Consider the following 19,708-nt stretch of genomic DNA (forward strand, 5'->3'; position numbering starts at 1 on the left):
TGCTAGATTTAGCAAGACTGCTGCTGCTCAGACAGAGGGCTCATCCAAACGGAGCGGAATATTCCACGTTTTCCATATTCAGTTTGTCATCTGACAGTCCTCACTTTGCCTATTATTCGCTCTTTCCCAATAAGAAATCCACGTTTTTTTGTGCCCACACACGCAGCAGGAAGATCCCTATATTCTTTTCACTTTTCCCCAGCTCCTCCTGTAAGATCACCCCCTATCAGCCAATTGGCCCACAAAAAATGGCATGTGCTCTTCTCCCCCTTTGCAATGAAGCACAAAATGCGAGCGCGAAAGTTTGAATTTCCTGTGGCTGTAATGGAGTTCTTTGCCGCTCGCCACTCTGGAACATTTGTATTTTTGTATTTCTGTTAGCTCATATTTGCGATATTTTGCAAAACCAACTGTATGCTTTTCTACCTTTATGCATGTTAACGTTTCTGGAGATATATTTTAAAAAAGAAAAAGCCTGCATGCAATAAGAGCTTATATCCAGCTACTATTTGGGTTCCTATTGCATTGTACATAACTATATTTCCCTTTCATGAATTCAAGCTGCCATAAGTGTTAAACATCCAGCAGCGAAAGAGAACATTAGTTCTTGCATGAAGGGATGGGATCGTTATACTTTGCAACTGTTTACACTTCAATGTGAAATTGACAAGCAGCAGCCGCAGCAGCAGCCCCTCTGCAGAATGCACGTAAAGGGATGGATCATTATCCTTGGATACAATGTTTCCGCTCACTCCAAAATTAACAAGCAGCGGCAGCAGCAGCTCTGCAGAAGGCACATAAAGGGATCGGATCATTATCTTTCCATTTCAATGTGAAATTAACAAGCATACAGTAGCAGCAGCTCTGCAGACAGAGAAAAAACTTCCTTTCATCTTTACGAGGGGCAAAATAATTTGAAAGGGAAGAAGGGGCGGGAGAGAGAAAAGGGAAAAAAAACCCTAAAAGATCTTAAAAGCCCAGTAGAACGTGGTGTTCAGGGCCAGATCCGTGCCGATCTCCTTCGCCCTGGAGCCAGCATGAAGCAAAGGAGGCTTTCTTGTGGCTACTGCCGCTTGCTGCCGGGGCAGTGCAGCCAACCGATCAGCTGTGAGGCGGCCAACGATCAGCTGGTGGGCTGCTTGGCCCCCCTGGCTACTGCCCCTGGCTTCCATCAGCCTGGGCAGTGCAGTGACCCGAGCTGGGGCTGACGACCAGCTGGCCGGCGGTCCACTGCAATCTGCCACCCCTCCCTAGCTTGCGCAGAAGTGGAAAGATGAATTAGGCTGGCAACCACCACTTCTTTCTCCTCTACCTACAACGTGGTTGTGTAAACTGCAGTACCTCCTTGTGTGCAAATGCGGAAATGCACATTGCTGCATCTGAGAAGTACAACGTAACATCCTGTGGCTCTGATTGGTTCAGTTTCCCGGGCTTTTCCAAGCACATTTGCGCACATGCGCACAAGTGAAAATCCATGATTGGATGGTAAAGACGGAAGGGGAACTGGGACACGCCCAAGGTCTGCCTATGGACTGCCTACAACTCTATAAACCGCGGTTTTGCATCCGAGCCCCTAATGTTGCAGCAGATGATTACCGGTTTAAAAAAAGCAAATCGCATTTTTGCCAGTATTGGAAGGAGCGGATTTAACCCGTGAAAATGCGTAACAGCACGCGACGTCATTTGGATGACCGAAAAATAATAAACACACATAGCACACAGTCGTCTGGATGAGCCCAGAGTCAGGAAAAGCAATGGGATCCAGTGGTTTCACTGAGGGAATGTGAAGGTGGAATAAATTGCTACCCTGCTTTATAGGGCAGGTTACACTTTGACCATCTCCCCTTTCTTTATGTGCAGGCCCTGGCAAGGTGACTAAACTCATCCTGGCAAGGGTGAACGACAGTAGTCTCTCTGTGACTTGGTCAGCAACACGGCATCGCAGCCAGAGCCCCATGAACTATGAAGTTAGGTACTTTGAGAAGGTGAGATATGCTCTTCTTCTGGCCTTTGCTTGCAAACTTCATAAATGTTTTCCATGCATGTCATGAGCTGCTCAAATCCTATAGCACAGGAGTGGGGAATCTCTGGCCTGTGGGCCAAATTTGGCATGCCAGACTGCTTTCCCTAAATCATGGCCACCTCCCCACTCTTGACATCAGGTGTGGGGCAGGTAGAGATGTGACTGGATCCTCTGCTCATGCAGTCAGTCCTTGCAGAAAGCAAGACTGAGTGCCCCGTGCATCAGCTGATGGGCAGGGAATTCAGTCCTGCTTAGTTTGGGTGCCTGAGCAACTTTCTCATGGGGAACTCATGGGCACACCTGAACCCGGAAGACAGCAAGATTGAACTCCCTGCGTACTAGCTGATGTACAGGGAGTTCAATTCTGCTTGATCGCTATCTCCTTCCACCCCATGGGCCAACTTTAACAGGTAGGCAGGACATCCCCCGTCAGTCACCTGATGTCATTGTGATGTCAAGTTATTGACAAATGAGTGGTCCCAATTACTGTCAAAGTTGGCCCACGGCCAGAGGGTGGGGGAAAAAAGATCTGGCCTGCTGGGCCAAAACATTTCCCCTCCCTGTTCACTTCCTACAGGGAGAAGATAAACAATACACTGTCCAGCATCTCCAGGAACCCCAAGTAACCTTGGCAAACCTGCAGCCCGACACAACCTACCTGCTAAGTGTGCGCTCCATCACGGAGTTTGGAAATGGGCCATTTTCAGAGGAGCAGGAATTCCGCACTCTTCCACAAGGTAGACCTCTTGATGTTTGTAGAGGAGAGATTCTTGCTAATGCATTTGGGGCCAAAGTAGATGCAAGGGGCAATCCAGATTGGGTCTACGTTGCAAGTGGAGGAGGTCTCCTTTTCCCCCCATGCTGTTTTCCTAATGAAAATCACCCCATCCCTGAAGCTACTTTTTGCAATAGTAGGAGGAACATATACTGTATGTGTACATATGTCTTTCCTACTGGAGCAAAAAGCAGCTGGCATGTGCAGGTTTTCATAAGGAAAATGGAGCAAGGGAAAGGTGTCTCACTCACAGACACACCCACACCCTTACATCCTTACTTGCATCTCTTCCAGCCAATATATGGTAGGATTCCTGTACAGTACTTTTTACTGAACGGGCTCCAAAATACCTGAACATTGGAAATATTCAGACTTTTTGTGGTTTGGAAAATGATGGGGAAGTGCATTAGAAAGTGTGGGATAATGATTGATTGGAAGACATAAAACATCTGTGCAAACAAATCAGGACAAATGCACAATAAAGAGCACACACCGTATAACTTCCACATAAACACTGTGCAAACCAGTTAGGATGCTCAGTAAACAGGTCACCAGGAGGAGCCCTGAGACTGTGGTAGCTGCCTTTTTTTTAAACCAAAATATGGTTTGAGTTTTTCCCCCTGTATGGTAAGAGGAATTATGAATGTTTTCAGATCTGTGTTATAAAACTAAACTGAATGCAAATGACTTCCCTTTGGAGACTGAGAGTTGTTTCATGCTTGCTGCCCATAGCTACCCTGATGCTAAAACAGCTTCCTGCAATTAGTGCAGTATGAAGGGCAGATACTGTTGGGTACATGAACCGGTGAACCCTGATTTTCTGCAGCTTTCTTGTGTCTGTTCTCAGACATGATGCATTTGCTGTGGGATAAACAAGTATAACTCATTTGTTTCAAAAACACTTGCAGTCTAACACTTCTTTGACACCCATCTGGTCCCCAGTGTGGCACTTGGGCAAGATAAATAAGGACAACAAAGACATTTTAGGAAACAAGAACTAACAATAGTTCCAGCTGTGGTGCCTAAAAAAAAAAAAGATCAAAATGCACTTTGAAAATTATCCATATAGCACTCAGTATTGAAAGTGTAATTGGGATCTGGCCAAGCCACTCACTTGCAAGTAGTTCCATACCCAACTTAAATACTAAAGAAAGCATTTGGGATAAATTTAGCATTGATATCATGGACATGTACTTTATAACAGTCCAGTTCCAATAGTCCTTCTAATGACCTTTCAGTTCAGGAATTTATAGATAAAACTTTTCATACACAGAAGGGCAAGAGCACAGTAAGGGTAATTGCTGTCTCCGCTGAGGTTTAATAGTAGCTCTATTCATATGTGTAATAAAGCACAAAGGGTAGCAGGATTGTGCCTTTCTGTTGCTTGTGTTGCCTGAGCAGGGGCGGGCGGGGGCGGGGCTATCTCACACATGCTACATGAAACATGTAAGTAGCATTTACATGCACAGAGTTTGACCTTGCATAGACTAAATAATTCATGGTCTGCGCTCTACAAAATTGAAGGTAAAGGTTAGGCTCTAAGTGTAGATGCCACTTTCACACTACATTCCCTTGCACGTGCTTGAGAAAAGTCTATGGCATGAGTGCTTTCACATGCACATGAATACAGTTTCTCTAAATCCCTATGCAAATCCAGATATATTTTTGAAAAGGAGAGCCCTGACCAGGTAGACTTGGTGCTGGAATGATGCCTGTAACCTGTATTTTGTTCTTACAGACACTGGAGTTCCCTCTGGAGGAGTGATTGTCTCCATAATCTTTGGAATTCTGCTGTTTATTGGTCTGGTCGCAGGTCTCGTTGTTTTCCGGAGAAGGTAGAGATGGAAGTTCTTGAGGGTGGAGACAGTGGGGGGGGATTTTTGACACTGGGATTTGATTTGTTCTGTCTTCTGGATGGTTGCAGTCTCCATACTCACGTTTATTCTTATGCAAGCATTTGATTACATTTCTACCCGTTATGCCATTATACTGATGATTTTAAGGATTTTATGGATTTGTTTATGTATGGTTTTTGTGTATGTTTTTGTATTTTTAAATCTCTGCATGGTTTTATGTATGCTTTGTATTTTAAAATCTATGTAATCCGCCTCAGAATTCGCATTCCGGGTGAGAAGCAGAAAACAAAAATAAATTTATTATTAATTTTATTATTGTTTCAGGCGTGCATATCGTCACCGAGCCCGGCCATGCCAGAAGCACTCTAGCGACAACCGAGGTGAGAGCCCAGGATCAGGAAAGGCAGAGCAGGAGATGAAAAGCTGAGGTCCAAACCAATGTGTCACATGCAGACCAGCCAGCCAATCATTTGAGAATATCAAAAGCACTTTGATAGGGATGGTCAGGAGTGGAGGCTTTTTTCAGGGATGAGGGGGAGTGGTGATTAACTTTTCCACACCAGCCATACTTCCACGCTAAATTTCGCCCTCCCTGCTGTGCTGTGGCCCCCATCAGGGGTCCAGATGCATATTGCAAGGACAAGTGCCAAAGGAAAAGTCTAGGGAAGGGGACTGTTTGGCATGGGGAAATGAGCACTGGGGAAGTTTAAATGCCCCCTTCCCCTTCAGTGTTTGCTCATCTAAAACAACTTTTGGGCTGCCATTATGTAGCATGTTATGTGGGCCTGTCCTGAACAGGTAACCTTCAGAAGCCAAGTGCTCAATCAGAGCATGCGGTTCACACTAGTCATATGACCACCATGGTCATCTATACAGTACTAAGGAGCAGGATACTGCCTACATATATTCTTTTATATCTCCAAGGGTTTTTTTTATTTTTAAAAAATAAGAAAGCTGAACATCCAAGAAAGCAACCTAGAATATCCCTGACCCCGTGCCCAGCAAACACATACAGAGCTCTCTTCTATCTGTGTCTATAACTTTCAATGAATTTCCACCATGAACATCCTTACTTTAGTCCATGGCTGTTTCCTCCTCTCTTGTCAGTTGAGGTCCTGTTCTGTTTCGCCTAGAACAGTAGTGGGGAACCACCAGGCCTCAGGGGCTGGCTCACTAAGACATTTTTGATGAGCCATGCCCACCTTTTCAGCACCATATGCCATAGATGTCATAGGGTATGGGAAAGCTCAAGCCAAAGCTGCTGCAAAAGAAGAATTAAGAGCACACTCTAAGTGCACTCCCAGTTCTTCCTTTGCAGACAAAATTCGTTGCTTTAAAAATGTGGCACCTTTTCTGTTGCCCTGCAGCTTCGGTGCTTCCACCCTAGTACCTTAGGTTGTATCATTATGTAGCAAGGTTTACTTCCAAGACAATATGTTTAGGACTGTGATGAGAGGGGAACCTACCTCTTCTTGCACCAACAGAGTCACAAACTGTTTGCCCTTCAGAACCTTTGTGAAAAAATAATTTACAATGATGGCTCTTATTATAGATGAGATCTGGTTGAAACCATATGTAGATCTCCAGCCCTATGAGGATCCCAGCAGGGGAGTCTTAGAATTTACTAAAGAGCTGGACCCATCTGTTGTCACCATTGAGACAGTTATTGGTGAAGGTGAGTATTATGAGGTCTTGCTCTCTCTGTCTCAAGAAATCCCTTTCCTCCATTTCTCCATATCCCTTGTCTTTATTTTGAATGTTCCACAGGAGAGTTTGGGGAGGTCTATCATGGGACTCTGCACTTCCCAGGGAAGGAACACATTGTTGTGGCTATCAAGACCTTGAAGTCAACTTACTCAGACTCAACATGGTGGAACTTCCTGCGCGAGGCAACGATCATGGGCCAGTTCAATCACCACAATATTGTACGCTTGGAGGGAGTTGTCACAAAAAGTAAGCGCTCAATGACTGGGGCAGTGGGGGATAGTTATGTCCAGTGTTGATTGTGGGATGGGACAGTTTCCACAACATGGAATCATCAGTGAGTGAGAGTACCATATATGAAGGCAGTAGAGCCCATGCTTTGCCTGTGGAAGGTGCTAGGTTCAGTGCTTGACATCTCCAGTGGGAAGGATCTCAGGTTGAAGGGATGGGAAGGAATAATCCCTGCTATGGGACCTTGGGGGGCTACTGGTAGCCAGAGTAGATAATACTGGGCAAGGGGGACCAATGGGTCTGACTCTGTCTACCAAAGCTTCATATGTTCAAAAGGTAAGAATGACCACCCTATTCGAATAAAATTCAGAGAGCTACTGCCAAATAGATGGGAAGTAAGCTGAGGGCAGCATTAGTAATTTTGATTTTATTTTTTTCCCAGGAAACCCAATGATGATTATCACGGAATACATGGAAAATGGGGCCCTAGACACCTTCTTACGGGTGAGGGACTTGAGTTTGGTTTTGTGCAGGAATTTCTCAGCCACTTAGGCCTAGTTTTCAGTGAGTTAGTAAAGGTGTATCACTTCAGACGGCAGGTGGAAAAGCCATTAAAAAAATACCCACTTGACATGTCAGGTAGAAGGCTCCTCTAGAACCCCCCTCCCTCCCAACTAGTGTTCTATCTGTATATTACTTATTTTTATTTTTTGCATGGAGGAGCGTATAAGTCCTATCAGTCCCCAACTCCAGCCTGAACTGGTACAACCCAGCCACAGTTTTACCACCTCAGCGACAACCAGCTCAGAAGGAAACAGTTAACTGCCTTTTTGCACACTGTGCTCATGGTGCTGGTTTTGAAGCCCTTTATGGCATGGGACCAGGCTATCTGAGGGGGTGCTTGATCCTATGCAAAAGAAAACACTCTTCACCTGAGGCCCGTTCTCTGGGTGCCCCTACCTTCTGAGGTTAGGCACGTAGAACCTTTGTATTTGTATGGTAATGGAGCACTCTACATAAGAACGTAAGCGCCTTCTGCATCAGACCAAAGGCACATGTAGTCCAGCATCATGTTCTCACAGTGGCCAATCAGATGCCTATGGGAAGCACACAAGCAGGGAATGAGTGCGATCTCCCCAGGAATACACAGCTGGTGCTCACTTTGTTAATTTTTAAGCACCAGATAAAATAATCCTATTCTCCTAACCTTTTAATAAGATGATGTATTCACTGCTTTCATTTTCATATGCTACTTTTCCCTCCAGTTTTATTTTAGTTTTATTGGTTTTATTTATTAATTTGATATAATTAACGGGAAGTTGTGACCACCAGGCTGAATATAGATCATCAGCCATGTATAGTGGCCCACTGGAAACTCCAGAAACCCCCTGGTTTTGTGGTCTTCCTGGGACTAAAAAATATTCTATATGCTGTTTTTATTTTTGTGGGCCACAAGTTGTGGCTAAAACATTCCAATGCCACAGTGATTCCAAACTGCTTTCTAAGCTGTGAAACTCAAGGCTAAACACAGTGAGATTTTTCTTTGTGTCTGTGTGTGTGCGTTTCAGGAGAACATGGACAAGTTCAGTGCAGTACAGTTAGTGACGATGCTGCAAGGCATTGCCTCGGGGATGACCTACCTGTCAGACCGCAACTACGTACACCGGGATCTGGCAGCCCGCAACATTCTGGTGTCTCAGAGTCTTCAGTGCAAAGTGTCAGATTTTGGTCTTTCCCGGATATTGGAAAATGACGTGGAAGGAACATATGAAACAAAGGTGACATTGTGAAAACATGATAAATGAAGCTGCTGAGGGATTCTCCTTGCATCTCTAAACATGTCTGAAGGCTACTCCTCTGTGTTCAGGGGAGAAGTCCTTCCAGAACACAAATAACTGGGAAATTTAGCTCAATTGTTGTTTTAAGGGAACTGTTTCCCAGTGCAACTGTGGCTCTGTGCTGCTAGAGAACAGGCTGCTGTTCAGCTGGTAGAACTGGGCCAAACTAGCACACTTAATCCAAACACCCAAGAGCCAAATGTTGGGAAACAATCTGAATGTTTAGTCTGGGTAGTGAAATGCCTACATAAAGGACTCAAGGGAGCAACAAAATCAGAACTTTCCTAGAAATAAAGTTTTATTAAGAAAGCACAAAATAGTGATTGGACTGTGGAAGACTTTTCAGGAACAAAGAGGGGAAGAGAAGAGGAGGAGGAGCAGCACAGTGTGATTTTGGCTTCCAAGGAGGCAGAAGGAAGAGAGGCACTGAACTTTGCCAGAGAGAGGGAAAGTTAGAGAGGGAGAAACTTCCCAATTCTTTTTACTTCTGACAGGGAATGGGCACTGGGGTAGGCAATGATCCAAGGCCAGTGCCCAAAAACAGGGACTTCCAGGACCTTGGGCAGAATGTCTGCCAGAAGAACTAGCATACTTAAGAACCGGGAAGAGGAGACTCAAATAAAAGTTTGGCATGCCAGGACAAGTAGAAAGAGGCTTGATTTATAGAAGGGTGATCTTGGAAAGGTGACTTCCGGCTGTGGTCTAAAAGAGGTTTAACAAAACAGCAACATCTGTTGGTGATTGATAAGTAGTACAGCGAGGTTTGGGTTAGGTTGAACCTGAGGGAAACTGGGTGTTTGCGATCTCAGGAGGTCCCGTGCTCAGGGGCGTCACTACCGGGGTGCGGAGGGTGCGGACCACACCCGGGTGACACCCTGAGGGGGGTGACACCCTGAGGGGGGTGACACCCAGAGCCGCCCCGCCCTGTGCCGTTGCCCAGCAAAGGAGCCGAGAAGCGCTCCGGGTCGACGCAGTCAACTCCTCCTCAGAGGCTGGCGGGCAAGACGGAAAGCAGGCGCCTGCTCACTGGCGGTGAAGCCGGGATGGGCCTTCCACCGCCAGCCTGGAGTGCGTGCGTGCACCCCCCCGCACTCCCGGTAGTGACGCCGCTGCCCGTGCTAGCTGAATAATGTAGTAGATGGGGGCTACTCCCTAGTCTGTGTCAATAGTGACTTTTGGTAGGAAAACTGGATTTTGCCCTATGCATCTTGATTAATGTATTTCATTCAGACAAAATGGAAACAGTATGATCCAAGGTGCTAGGGAACACATGAAATGGTGGTGGAATGTTGAACTCCTAGGAACAGCACCACATTTGCTTCTTCATTAATATTTTTATTCTTCACTTCTTTTAAAAGAGTTGGGAAAGTATCTGAGGGAAGGGAGCAGGAAATGGATTTGTGATATATGCTCCAGCTTTGCAGTTTAAAAGTTTAGTAGTAGTTTGCATTTGAGTTGCAAGCTCTCTTTCAACAGGGTGGTAAAATCCCTATCCGATGGACAGCACCTGAGGCCATTGCCCATCGAATCTTCACCTCAGCCAGTGATGTCTGGAGTTTTGGCATTGTCACGTGGGAGGTGCTGTCATATGGTGACAAGCCATATGGCGATATGACCAATCAGGAGGTAAGAGGGTAAAGGGAAGCAGTGTCCATCAAGAAACCCATATCCTAAACAAGCAGAGCTGGAGCTGAACTAGAACTGACCACAATAAAGAATATGCACTCTGGATTTCCCCATGGCCCAAAATAATACCTGTTCTACTTTCTAATTTCCCGAAGGAGCAGCTATAGATGGGCAACTCAATTGATGAAATCTTAATCTATTAGGAATGAGTTCTAGTACATTAGTCAATTTGATTAAATCTACATAGGAATGTTGTGCTAGGAGAGTTCCACTGGTGCAATGGGACTTCTGTCCTCTCTTTCCCCCACACACCCCTAAATCTGCTCCAGAGGATCCCCCAACCCTCTAGAGCTGATTTGAGGGCACACAAGAGCTGGATGGGACAGAAGAGGAAGCTCTATTGTGCCAGTGGAGATGCAGGTATGGCCCAATAGTTTTGAAGAGAACTCCACCACCACCAATTTTAAATGAGATGCATCCATCACAGCAGAGTATCATCTTAAAAGAGACATTTCTCTTCACACAGAGAGAAGTAGATGCCTCTTCTAATATGGTGCTTATCATCTGTAGCTCTTTGTATCAAAAATAATTTTAAAAAAATCAATCTGATTGATTTATCAGGGGCAGCCTGTCAGTTGATAAAATATTTTGAATGGTTTAATCAAAGTGGCTAAATATTGCAGTTCTAATTCCAAAGGATCCCCAACATTTAGACTTAATACTCCTGAGAAAATGGCCCTTGACTGGAACACCGGCTTCTCTGTTAAAGTGTTGTGGGGAATATTTGCCCAGTTAGTATGTCCAGAGAGATCTCATCTTTTACCTGGAACAGGTGATGAAGAGCATAGAGGATGGGTACCGACTCCCCCCACCTGTGGACTGCCCATCTATCCTTTACGAGCTCATGAAGGTGTGTTGGTCGTATGATCGGACACGGAGGCCCCGTTTCCGGGAGATCCATGCTCAGCTGGAGCATTTCATCTCTAGCCCCAATTTGCTTCGAACTGTGGCTGACTTTGACCCCAGGTAAGTGAAAAGCAGGGTGATAACGTTTGGTCAGAACTGTCTGAATTCTGCACTAAAAAAAAAAGAGAGAACAAGAAAAGCTACATCCTGTATAAATTATGCAATGTTGCATTATCTTTTAATTTTGCCTAATTTATTTCCTGCATGCTGAATTCTGTACACAACACCACATTCTGTGTTTTTAGAGCACTTCTACGGAATATTTATTTATTTATTATTTAATTTATATCCCGCCCTTCCTCCCAGCAGGAGCCCAGGCAGCATGTGCCATGTACCTAAATAAATGTGTGAAGAGCAGTATCAGTGCCACACTTGGTTGCATCAGCAACTTCTCCATGCCAACCTAGGAGGTTGTCAGTGAGCCTGGGACACCATAAACTCCCCCTGAAAAAGACAGACAATTTTCTCAAGTTCCATTGGAGGGTGCTCCTGGTCCTTAAGTGTCACGTTTGATCTGAAAATGCCTATCAATCTTTAGGGTGACGCTTCGTCTCCCCAGTTGCAGTGGGTCCGATGGGATTCCCTATCGGTCTATCCCAGAGTGGTTGGAATCCATCCGCATGAAACGCTACATCATCAACTTCCGCACTGCTGGCCTGAACACCATGGAATCTGTCCTGGATCTTTCTGCTGAGTAAGCATAGGGCATCCTGGATTGTGGGTTCTGCTCTTCCTTTCAGGCAGAAGAGAGGAGGGGAAATGATAACTGACTCTAGATATCAGAGTGGCTATTCTATTTGCCCCCAGCATACAAAGAACTTTAAATGACCAGGTTCAGCAAAAGAATTTTAACAACCTTCTCTCTCTTCTCCCCCCCCCTTTCCAGGCCAGTCTTAACAACAAAACTCACTGCTGTCACAGCTGTTCCTAGGGCTGTCACCTTCTCACTGGCCCTGCTCTTGTGTCTTGGAACAGCTGGGTTACACCCAGATATTCAGCAGCCACAACCTTTCACAACTAGAGGCAAGTGACAAGGAACAAATTTTGCATGTTAGCTTTCTGGGTGTCAAGCTACAATTCAAGGACAAGAGGAGGGCCAATGAAAGGCCTGCAACCATCATTTAAGAAGCTCCAGCTACTTGCAAAGACAGGATGGGATGTAGCACATGATCACCCAATGAAATGGTCCCCAGCTGCACTTATTAAACAGCCTGTCGCTGTGTCTGAGAAACAGGCAAGGAACCAACAGTTTAGTCAAAGCAAAATAAAAAAAGAGCCACAGTGGTGCTGCTGTGCTGGAAAGAATGGAGAAGTTAGAGCCATCTCCATCCCAATCTCATTTTGTATATGAGCTGGTAGTGAGGCTGAAAACAGTCAGTTCTTTCTTTCAGAGTTGAATGTGGTATGATAGAGCCATAATACTGTGATCCACCAATTCATTTTTTCCCTGCCCCACATATGTCTCGGGTTAAACAGGTATTGTAGGTGGTTGTAGTGCCTGAAAAACCTGCAACAATTGGCCAGAGATGACCATAATTCCACAGTGTGGAATTATGGCTGCTTGCTGTAATCCTAAACAAAACAAAAAAAAGGCTACTGTGAGCATAAATAGAAAAACAGATCCCAGAAAAGGTTCACTTACAACACAGTCCTTTGCATGTTCGCTCAGAACTGATTTCAGTGGGACTTCCTCCTTAGTGAGTGGGCATAAGACTAAAGACTAATTCATAGAAGTAGAACAGCTGGATATGTAAGAAATATTTACAGCAGCAGTAAGTACATCCTTCTGTTAGGGCATAGTATATGATCAGTAACACATACCAAAATACTAGACACACATGAAAATAATCATATATAACTAAGTAATTAACATCAGCATACCAAAATCCATGAGACCATAACTGTTGGTGTATATCACATTGCTAAGGAATTATTGGATAAGATTATTTTCATGTGGCTTGCATATTTGGTCTTGCCAATAATATACTATGCCGTAACAGAATCCCACTTTTACAGGTTCTGTACAGTTTAGTACTGTGTTTGTTGTCTTACAAATTCAGCTTCCTAAAGCTCTCTATCTCCTTTCCAGAGAATTAGCAAGTCTTTTTTTGGATCTGTCATAACACCTCTAGATCTGTAAAAAAACTGTTGTCTGGCTCCAACTTGCAGAGTTTTGCCAGATCCTCCTTGTGAGACAGCAACTGGAAATGGTGATATTTGTGCCCTGAGCTCAGTTATATTTCTAGGAGTGGACTTGGCAGGCAACTAGGAGTGGGAAACAGGGGCCAAATGTCTTAGCATGCTATAGCTTTATGTGTAGTAGTAGTCTTTGTCTCTCCATATCTACTAAATAATGCAGCTAATCTTTCTCCCCTCCTGGTTCTTTCAAGGGACTTGAAGCAAATGGGTGTGACTCTTCCCGGCCACCAGAAGCGCATTCTGTGCAGCATTCAGGGCTTCAAGGAGTGATGGGGTTTCACATCACCAAGCTGTTGATGGGCCCAACCCAACTGAGCAGGACTTGGAGCTGTGTCCTACAGCATAAGGAGAAGGAAAGGGGCACTGACTAAACCAATTGTGCACTAACTCTGCAAGCATCAGCCTGGGACTCTAAGAATTAATGCCAGGGACTATGGGCTGTGCACCACAAACATTCCTTGTGTCCCATAGGGTAGAGGTTGAGACTTCAGCTTCCCAGAGCAGGAAGCAACACTCCAAGAGGCTCCCTGCATATACCTTGTTTCATTTTCTGTCTCATCAGCACTATTTCATTCTTGTATTTCCACTCTTGCAGCAGGCACTCTGCCCATCTCATTTCAGTTTTTAAGGAAGCAACATATGCTTATAATTTTAAGCAGAGCTGAAACCATTCCGCCAGTAAAGCCGTATCTAGCCATAAAGCCCCCCCCCCTTCTAATGCAAAAGTTGGGCCTGAAGAATCAGGGAAGAGGAACATGCTTCAATTGTTTGCACAGCCTGTGGAGCCAGGACTGTCTACCTTCCATCAGTGGCCTGGACTTGTCTTTCTTGCACAGAGGTTTGGATCACATTAAGACTGCTCACAGACCATGTTGCTTTTCTGTGGTTTTCTCTCCTGGAATCTAATCCTACGAGTGGAAACAGTTTGTTTACAGTAGGGCACCACATGCTCCTAAGAGTTTTGCTTCCTCAAGTTGAGGATGTGCCTATATATTTAAAATACTAAGAGGTGAAGAGAAAGAAAACCCAGGCTTGGAATTATGTGTTGTATATATGGTTTTGTAAATAAACTCACGGCACTGATAGGATGCTTTTCTTCCCCATCTAGCGATGCCTCATTAAGTTAGCTCTCTATTGAGTTCAGTGGAACTCAGCAGGACTACTTTTTTCTGGGATGGGGTGATACCAAATCTAATAGACCATTACTTTTTTTTTTAAGGATCGCTTCCTCTCCTCCTCCTTTTCAAGGAAATATTCAAGGTGAAAGAAGACTATCTGCATATCTTGGCTAATCAGATGAAAAAGAGTGCAGGGCTCCTGTATCTTTAATACTTGGGTTGAAGAGGGAATTTCAACAGATGTAGCTTATCATGAAAATCATACCTGGTAAAATTATTCTTCTACCCAACTAATAGATTCTAGAGCCCTTTTTTTTTTTCATCCAACTGTGACACAACAGCCCTACATACGAAAGAGCTGGTAAAAAATAAGTCAAAATAGATTTCAATAAAGGTACCCACTGCCATTTATATGTGCAATGCACCAGTAAGTCTGTAAGGTGTATATGTGGTTAAGAGCATGAAAAACCTTACATTTTCTCACACTAAATCCCATGGTGGTCAGTGGGGCTTACTCTCAGGTAAATGTTCAGGAGACTGCAGCCCTAAATCAGTCAGGGCGGTATTTAATCGAGCTCAGAAGTCAATGGCCAGATCCAGCTGCAAGGAAGAACTATGAAGCACAGTCCAGGCAATAGCCTTTTTAGGTTCAGAAGACAAGATGAAAAGAATTTAGTGAAGCAATACAGCCTTCATTAAACACAAGCAGAGAAGAAGTTGATTCAGGGAGGCTATGTAATTTCCATAGCTGCAGGATCCCATTCTGTAGTCACAGTAGATAGCCATTTTCTAGGTTTCAAAGGGAAAGCAATGCTCAATAGACAAGGACTTCTAGTACAGGGTTGGGGAGGGGTAATATTTGGAGAATGTTCACACTAGCCAATTGTTTCAAGGTAAATGTATATACTACTTACTAAACGGGAACACAATGAGCATACACCCACCTGTACCATTTGCCTACAATATAGCTAAAAACTACAACATTCTTTCCCAGTTTCCTGATCAGGTCTAAGACGTGACAAGTCCTCACTGATCATGAGTGGCTCCTCATAGAATTGTATGCATGTGCCTCGCTGAAAGGGTAATAGTACATATAAATCAAGAGATGTCCAAAAATTTTTTTTATTTTCTTATATTTATATCCCACATTCTTTCCATCATGGAACTCAAGGCAGCATACATGTGGTTCTCTGGAGGTCTCTCATCTAGGCACTGACCAGACCCACTTAGCTTCAGCAAGATGGTAGCCTCATGCTTTCAGACCATACCTTGGGGCCAAACTTGCTTATGTGAATATGGCCACAAACAACACTAAGCTGTTGCAGTAAATAGGCTCCTACCTTGAAGACTGAGACCGCTTCCCAATGGTTGATTCCTATTGCTAATACATCATTGTTCTTCTGATGTAACTTACAAGTGGAATTGCAATTGATTTCCTACTCTTCTTGAGCTACAGGGCTGGTGGAGAGCCACTCTTCCAACAACAACAGCACTATTTCTTACTGGGGCAAGGCTGTGTATAGCCCATTTAGCACCTAGAGTCCTGCCCCTTCCTGGTAAGTAGCAGCAGCAGAAATGCCACTACAGGAAAGGTTGTTCCATGAGGCCTCCGCCACCATGCCAGCTGCTTCTATGGGAGATCATACACCTTTCCTGTACGTTCATCCTACTATATGTTCTGTTCAAACCAATGGGTGTGATATAGCTGATGGGAGAGGACATTGCACCTGTGTCCTAAGTGGCCATAAGAAAAGTCTAGTGAGCCTTTAAAAAAATATATAGTTGGAAAAACATTCTATCACTATTTAAAAGCTAGACCTAAAAATAGTAACGGTGATAAAATGGCACCTACTGCAAAGGTTATAGCAAAATGTGTTGGTTAGCTGCCATAGGTTCATCTGCTCAATGTGTAAGTGTCCATCTCAAAAGCATACATCTTAAAAAGATGAAAGAGTAGCACAAAGGCCATCTGCACCTGTAGCAATTGCACTACTCTTCTTTCTAAAAAAAAAAACACCTTAGCCTTTCTGCAGGGTAGAGGGTGAGTACGCACAGTGCAGCACTTGGGGAGGTAGAAGCAGCACTTGGGAAAACTGGAAAGGTTTAACAAATGGATTATATCACGTGGAACTCATCCCTATAAAATATAAGTGAACAAGACATGGCAATTCCACACTAAATGTCTAGTGTGGGAACAGCCTGACTCATTGCAATACAAGCATTTCCAAAGCATGGAGTACGCACAGCAGGTGTAGCTATAATGTAAACCTGCAGAAGATCCATGTGAAGCTTTGATTGTAGCTGCCATACACTGAATTGGTTTCACCAAGATTGGTGGTGTACACCCTTGGGTTATATAAAGGACTGTGTAGTTCTCTCACTTCAAAAATGTATTAGTTATACTAATGTGGAATTACAACTATTCAATGGTCATACTTACACACAGATTGAACACTGATTTGGCAGAGTGGAGGTGTCTATGTCCCACAATAGATCCATTTCCAATGACAAAATCCCAAGATGCATTAACTGCTAATAAGTTGTGGCACTGATCAGGCTATATGTACTTGTATTACCTTTGCTATTAAGCAGCAGCTTAAGGGCACCATTTCATATAAAAGGATCAATCACTCACCACCCTGTTCATTTCCTATATGGTAGGATCTACAGAAATGAGTCTCCCCCCCATGCCAAGCTCCTCTAGAGATCTATGAACTTTGTACACTAGGAACATCTCTATGCTGGACAAGTTGGAGACATTCTTGATTGATATACTGGCCTTGATAAAAGCATAGCCGAAACCGGTACAGTGTAATTTAATATTCTGAGGGCAGTTGAACTAGAAAGGCCTTGTTAAAGCAATGTATTACCAACTTACCATTGCCTACATCTCCGGGCCACAGAACAAAAGAGAAGACAGTAGGCTTGTGTTGGACTAATGGCCAGCACTGTAATGTAACAAAAAGACCAAATGACCTCATTAGTACAAACACCTGCTATATTGTTATGCAAGTTCACTATCTCCTTAACTTTTTCAAAGCCAAATCTACAAATGTGACCACAAGAAGTAGCCTGAAAAATTCTGCAAGATCAGTCCTAGAAAACTTTCCATGAGCATATGCTCAAGAAATCATGTCAGAGAGTAACATCCAGCTGTTGTTATTATCAGCATTAAGCCTACCAATCTCCTCCCCCCTCTAAAACATGAAGCTTGTCCTTCAATAACATTCACGTCTGCCAAGCTGCAGAGATATTTTTTTTGGGGGGGGGGGATGCCTTCTCTTGTAACCTTCAGAGTTATCCAAGCTGAAGGACTCCAGATGAAGCAGTGGCAGGAACAAGCTACTCATAGAAGAATGGAAGAACATTAGAAAAACTTCCACCTCAAAGCAAAATTGGAAGAGCCTGGTGGTGTAAGCCAATGAGCCTTAAAAGAGCTGGGAGGGGAATGGAGAATAACCCCACCCACCCCTGCAGACAGCTATCTCACACAGCAGCCTTCAATGGGAATACAGGCTCCGTGCAAGAAAGCACTCAAGATTCCCTCCAGCTCCAAGAAACCTGCAGCTGAGAAGAAGAGATCAAAGGGATTCTGAACGAAACTGTACTTCACCTGAACAAACAGGCTAAACACTATGCAAACATTTGCCAGACTCCTCCACTTTGGACCTTGGCTATTTGTATTATACATCAAGTACATGCAGGAGGAGATGTGGCTCTGGGCTACAGCACATTCTTTCAACTCTTAAAACTTCTCACACCCAGACCCAGTACCAAGAGACAGAATAAGTGCATTACAAGGACTATGTGTGCTCCTTGATATGCATCAACCTTGTCTCTGATATATACCTGCAAATTTGCTTAAGTTGCCTACAGAGTGCAGGATTTGGTTTTGACCTATACCCTGGTGTCTGAGATTCCACCAAGCATTGCCCACACCCACTAGTATAAGTTTCAAGAGTGAGAAACCTGATTTTCTTTTTTAAATCAATTAGGTCCTTAGGAAGCTGCAACTAGCAAGCAATACTATATTCAGTAGGTTTTATGTGCAACTGAAAGCAATACTAACTACAAAACTGTAAAATTCTATAGCTCAACAACATGCAATATGACAGGATTCTTGAAGACCCTGTGGAGAAGGCAAGCAAAAAGCTTGCCTAGTGCTTGACAACCTCACCCTGTTCTTGCAGTCTCAGGTAGGCAGCAGAAACAGAAGATTTTAAAAATAGAGCCACTGGTGGGCCGCTGCCCACTGCTGGATGCCTGCATTCTGCTTAGTATGTCACACATTGTATAGCCCTGATTTGACAGACATTTATATCCAACTCTCCCCTCCCCACCCTGGTTTTTAAGAAGGTAGCAATAAGTGATATCCAACTAAGTCATACTCAGAGTAGACCCACTAAAATCAATGGTTTAAGTAACATGTTCATTTATTTAATGGGTCTACTCCAAATATTATTAGTTGGGTATCGCCCAAAGAGCCTTAACAATAATAATAAAAAGTTAGTAAACCTTGTTGACATTTTCCTCCTTCGATTTAAGCCCATGACAAGTGTATTCTTGCAGCTGGTCTTTTGACATTACCAATAGCAGTTTGGAAGTGTTCTCCCTTTAGCAGAAGAGAGGGTGGCCATGAGATGACACCTCTGACCACGTGTGCCACACGGCAATTAGTCTGTTTTCTTTCCTGCAATGCTCCAGAAGGCTGGAATCTATCAGTCTCGGCAGCTGGGAACCAATATGCTTCACATGCCTTGAAGGTCCTAATAGGTGGTGAATGCAACTAGGAAGCAATAATGAAGCAAGACAGAGAGAAGCCAGCTGGACTCTGAATTTCAAAACCATTCAAGGTTCTGACAAGGTTAAAAAAGGGGGGTTTATTGCTCCGGGATGGGGTGGCAATGAGGAGGGGATGCGATTCTTACAACAGCATCTTCTTTTGAAGGGGAAAACAAGAGCAACTGGGTCAGAGTAAAAAAATGTAGACGGGAAACACGAGAGAGAACATTGCCAAGAATTCAAGGAGCAGCAAGAGAAAAGCTAACAAGAGGCAGCCATTTTCTCTCAGCCAAATGATGCATCTAGGACTTGATGTTGCGAAATTGAGTGGGTGATTTAGCTCTAGAAACCCCCAACGCTCCAGTGTTCTAAGACAAACACCAAACTTATTTATTAGATTTATATCCTGCCCTTTCTCCCAGTAGGAGCCCAGACTTGGATGCTGCTTTCCAGACCCCCCACCCCAACACTCCTCCCATGACCTTCAAGACAGGAGATGAAAGCAGAATGGATTCATTGCTGGGCAGCTTAGCAATAATCCTCTCTTTCACTCACCCCGCCCCCCAAACAGAGAGATTGAAGTTACAATG

At 44.1% G+C, this 19,708-nt stretch overlaps 1 protein-coding gene across 3 annotated transcripts in view; it reads left to right on the forward strand.

The window, feature by feature from the left end:
- EPHA1 (EPH receptor A1) overlaps positions 1 to 14,680 on the forward strand; it is a 105,306-nt gene extending 90,626 nt beyond the window's left edge. For 2 of the 3 annotated variants that reach the window (XM_061637694.1, XM_061637702.1), the window contains 13 exons: positions 1,861 to 1,985; positions 2,601 to 2,760; positions 4,537 to 4,633; positions 4,979 to 5,034; positions 6,207 to 6,329; positions 6,422 to 6,607; positions 7,032 to 7,093; positions 8,158 to 8,367; positions 9,904 to 10,053; positions 10,886 to 11,079; positions 11,558 to 11,713; positions 11,906 to 12,042; positions 13,410 to 13,502. In XM_061637694.1, the coding sequence (XP_061493678.1) occupies positions 1,861 to 1,985; positions 2,601 to 2,760; positions 4,537 to 4,633; positions 4,979 to 5,034; positions 6,207 to 6,329; positions 6,422 to 6,607; positions 7,032 to 7,093; positions 8,158 to 8,367; positions 9,904 to 10,053; positions 10,886 to 11,079; positions 11,558 to 11,713; positions 11,906 to 12,042; positions 13,410 to 13,417 (1,664 nt within the window). In that variant the 3' untranslated portion in view covers positions 13,418 to 13,502. Of the gene's footprint in view, positions 1 to 1,860; positions 1,986 to 2,600; positions 2,761 to 4,536; positions 4,634 to 4,978; positions 5,035 to 6,206; positions 6,330 to 6,421; positions 6,608 to 7,031; positions 7,094 to 8,157; positions 8,368 to 9,903; positions 10,054 to 10,885; positions 11,080 to 11,557; positions 11,714 to 11,905; positions 12,043 to 13,409 lie in introns of all 3 variants that reach the window. The other variant, XM_061637698.1, reaches the window with a different exon arrangement.
- The last annotated feature ends 5,028 nt before the right edge of the window (positions 14,681 to 19,708 follow it).

Source organism: Rhineura floridana, chromosome 1 (genome assembly GCF_030035675.1).
Source record: "Rhineura floridana isolate rRhiFlo1 chromosome 1, rRhiFlo1.hap2, whole genome shotgun sequence".
Lineage (NCBI taxonomy): Eukaryota > Metazoa > Chordata > Lepidosauria > Squamata > Rhineuridae > Rhineura > Rhineura floridana.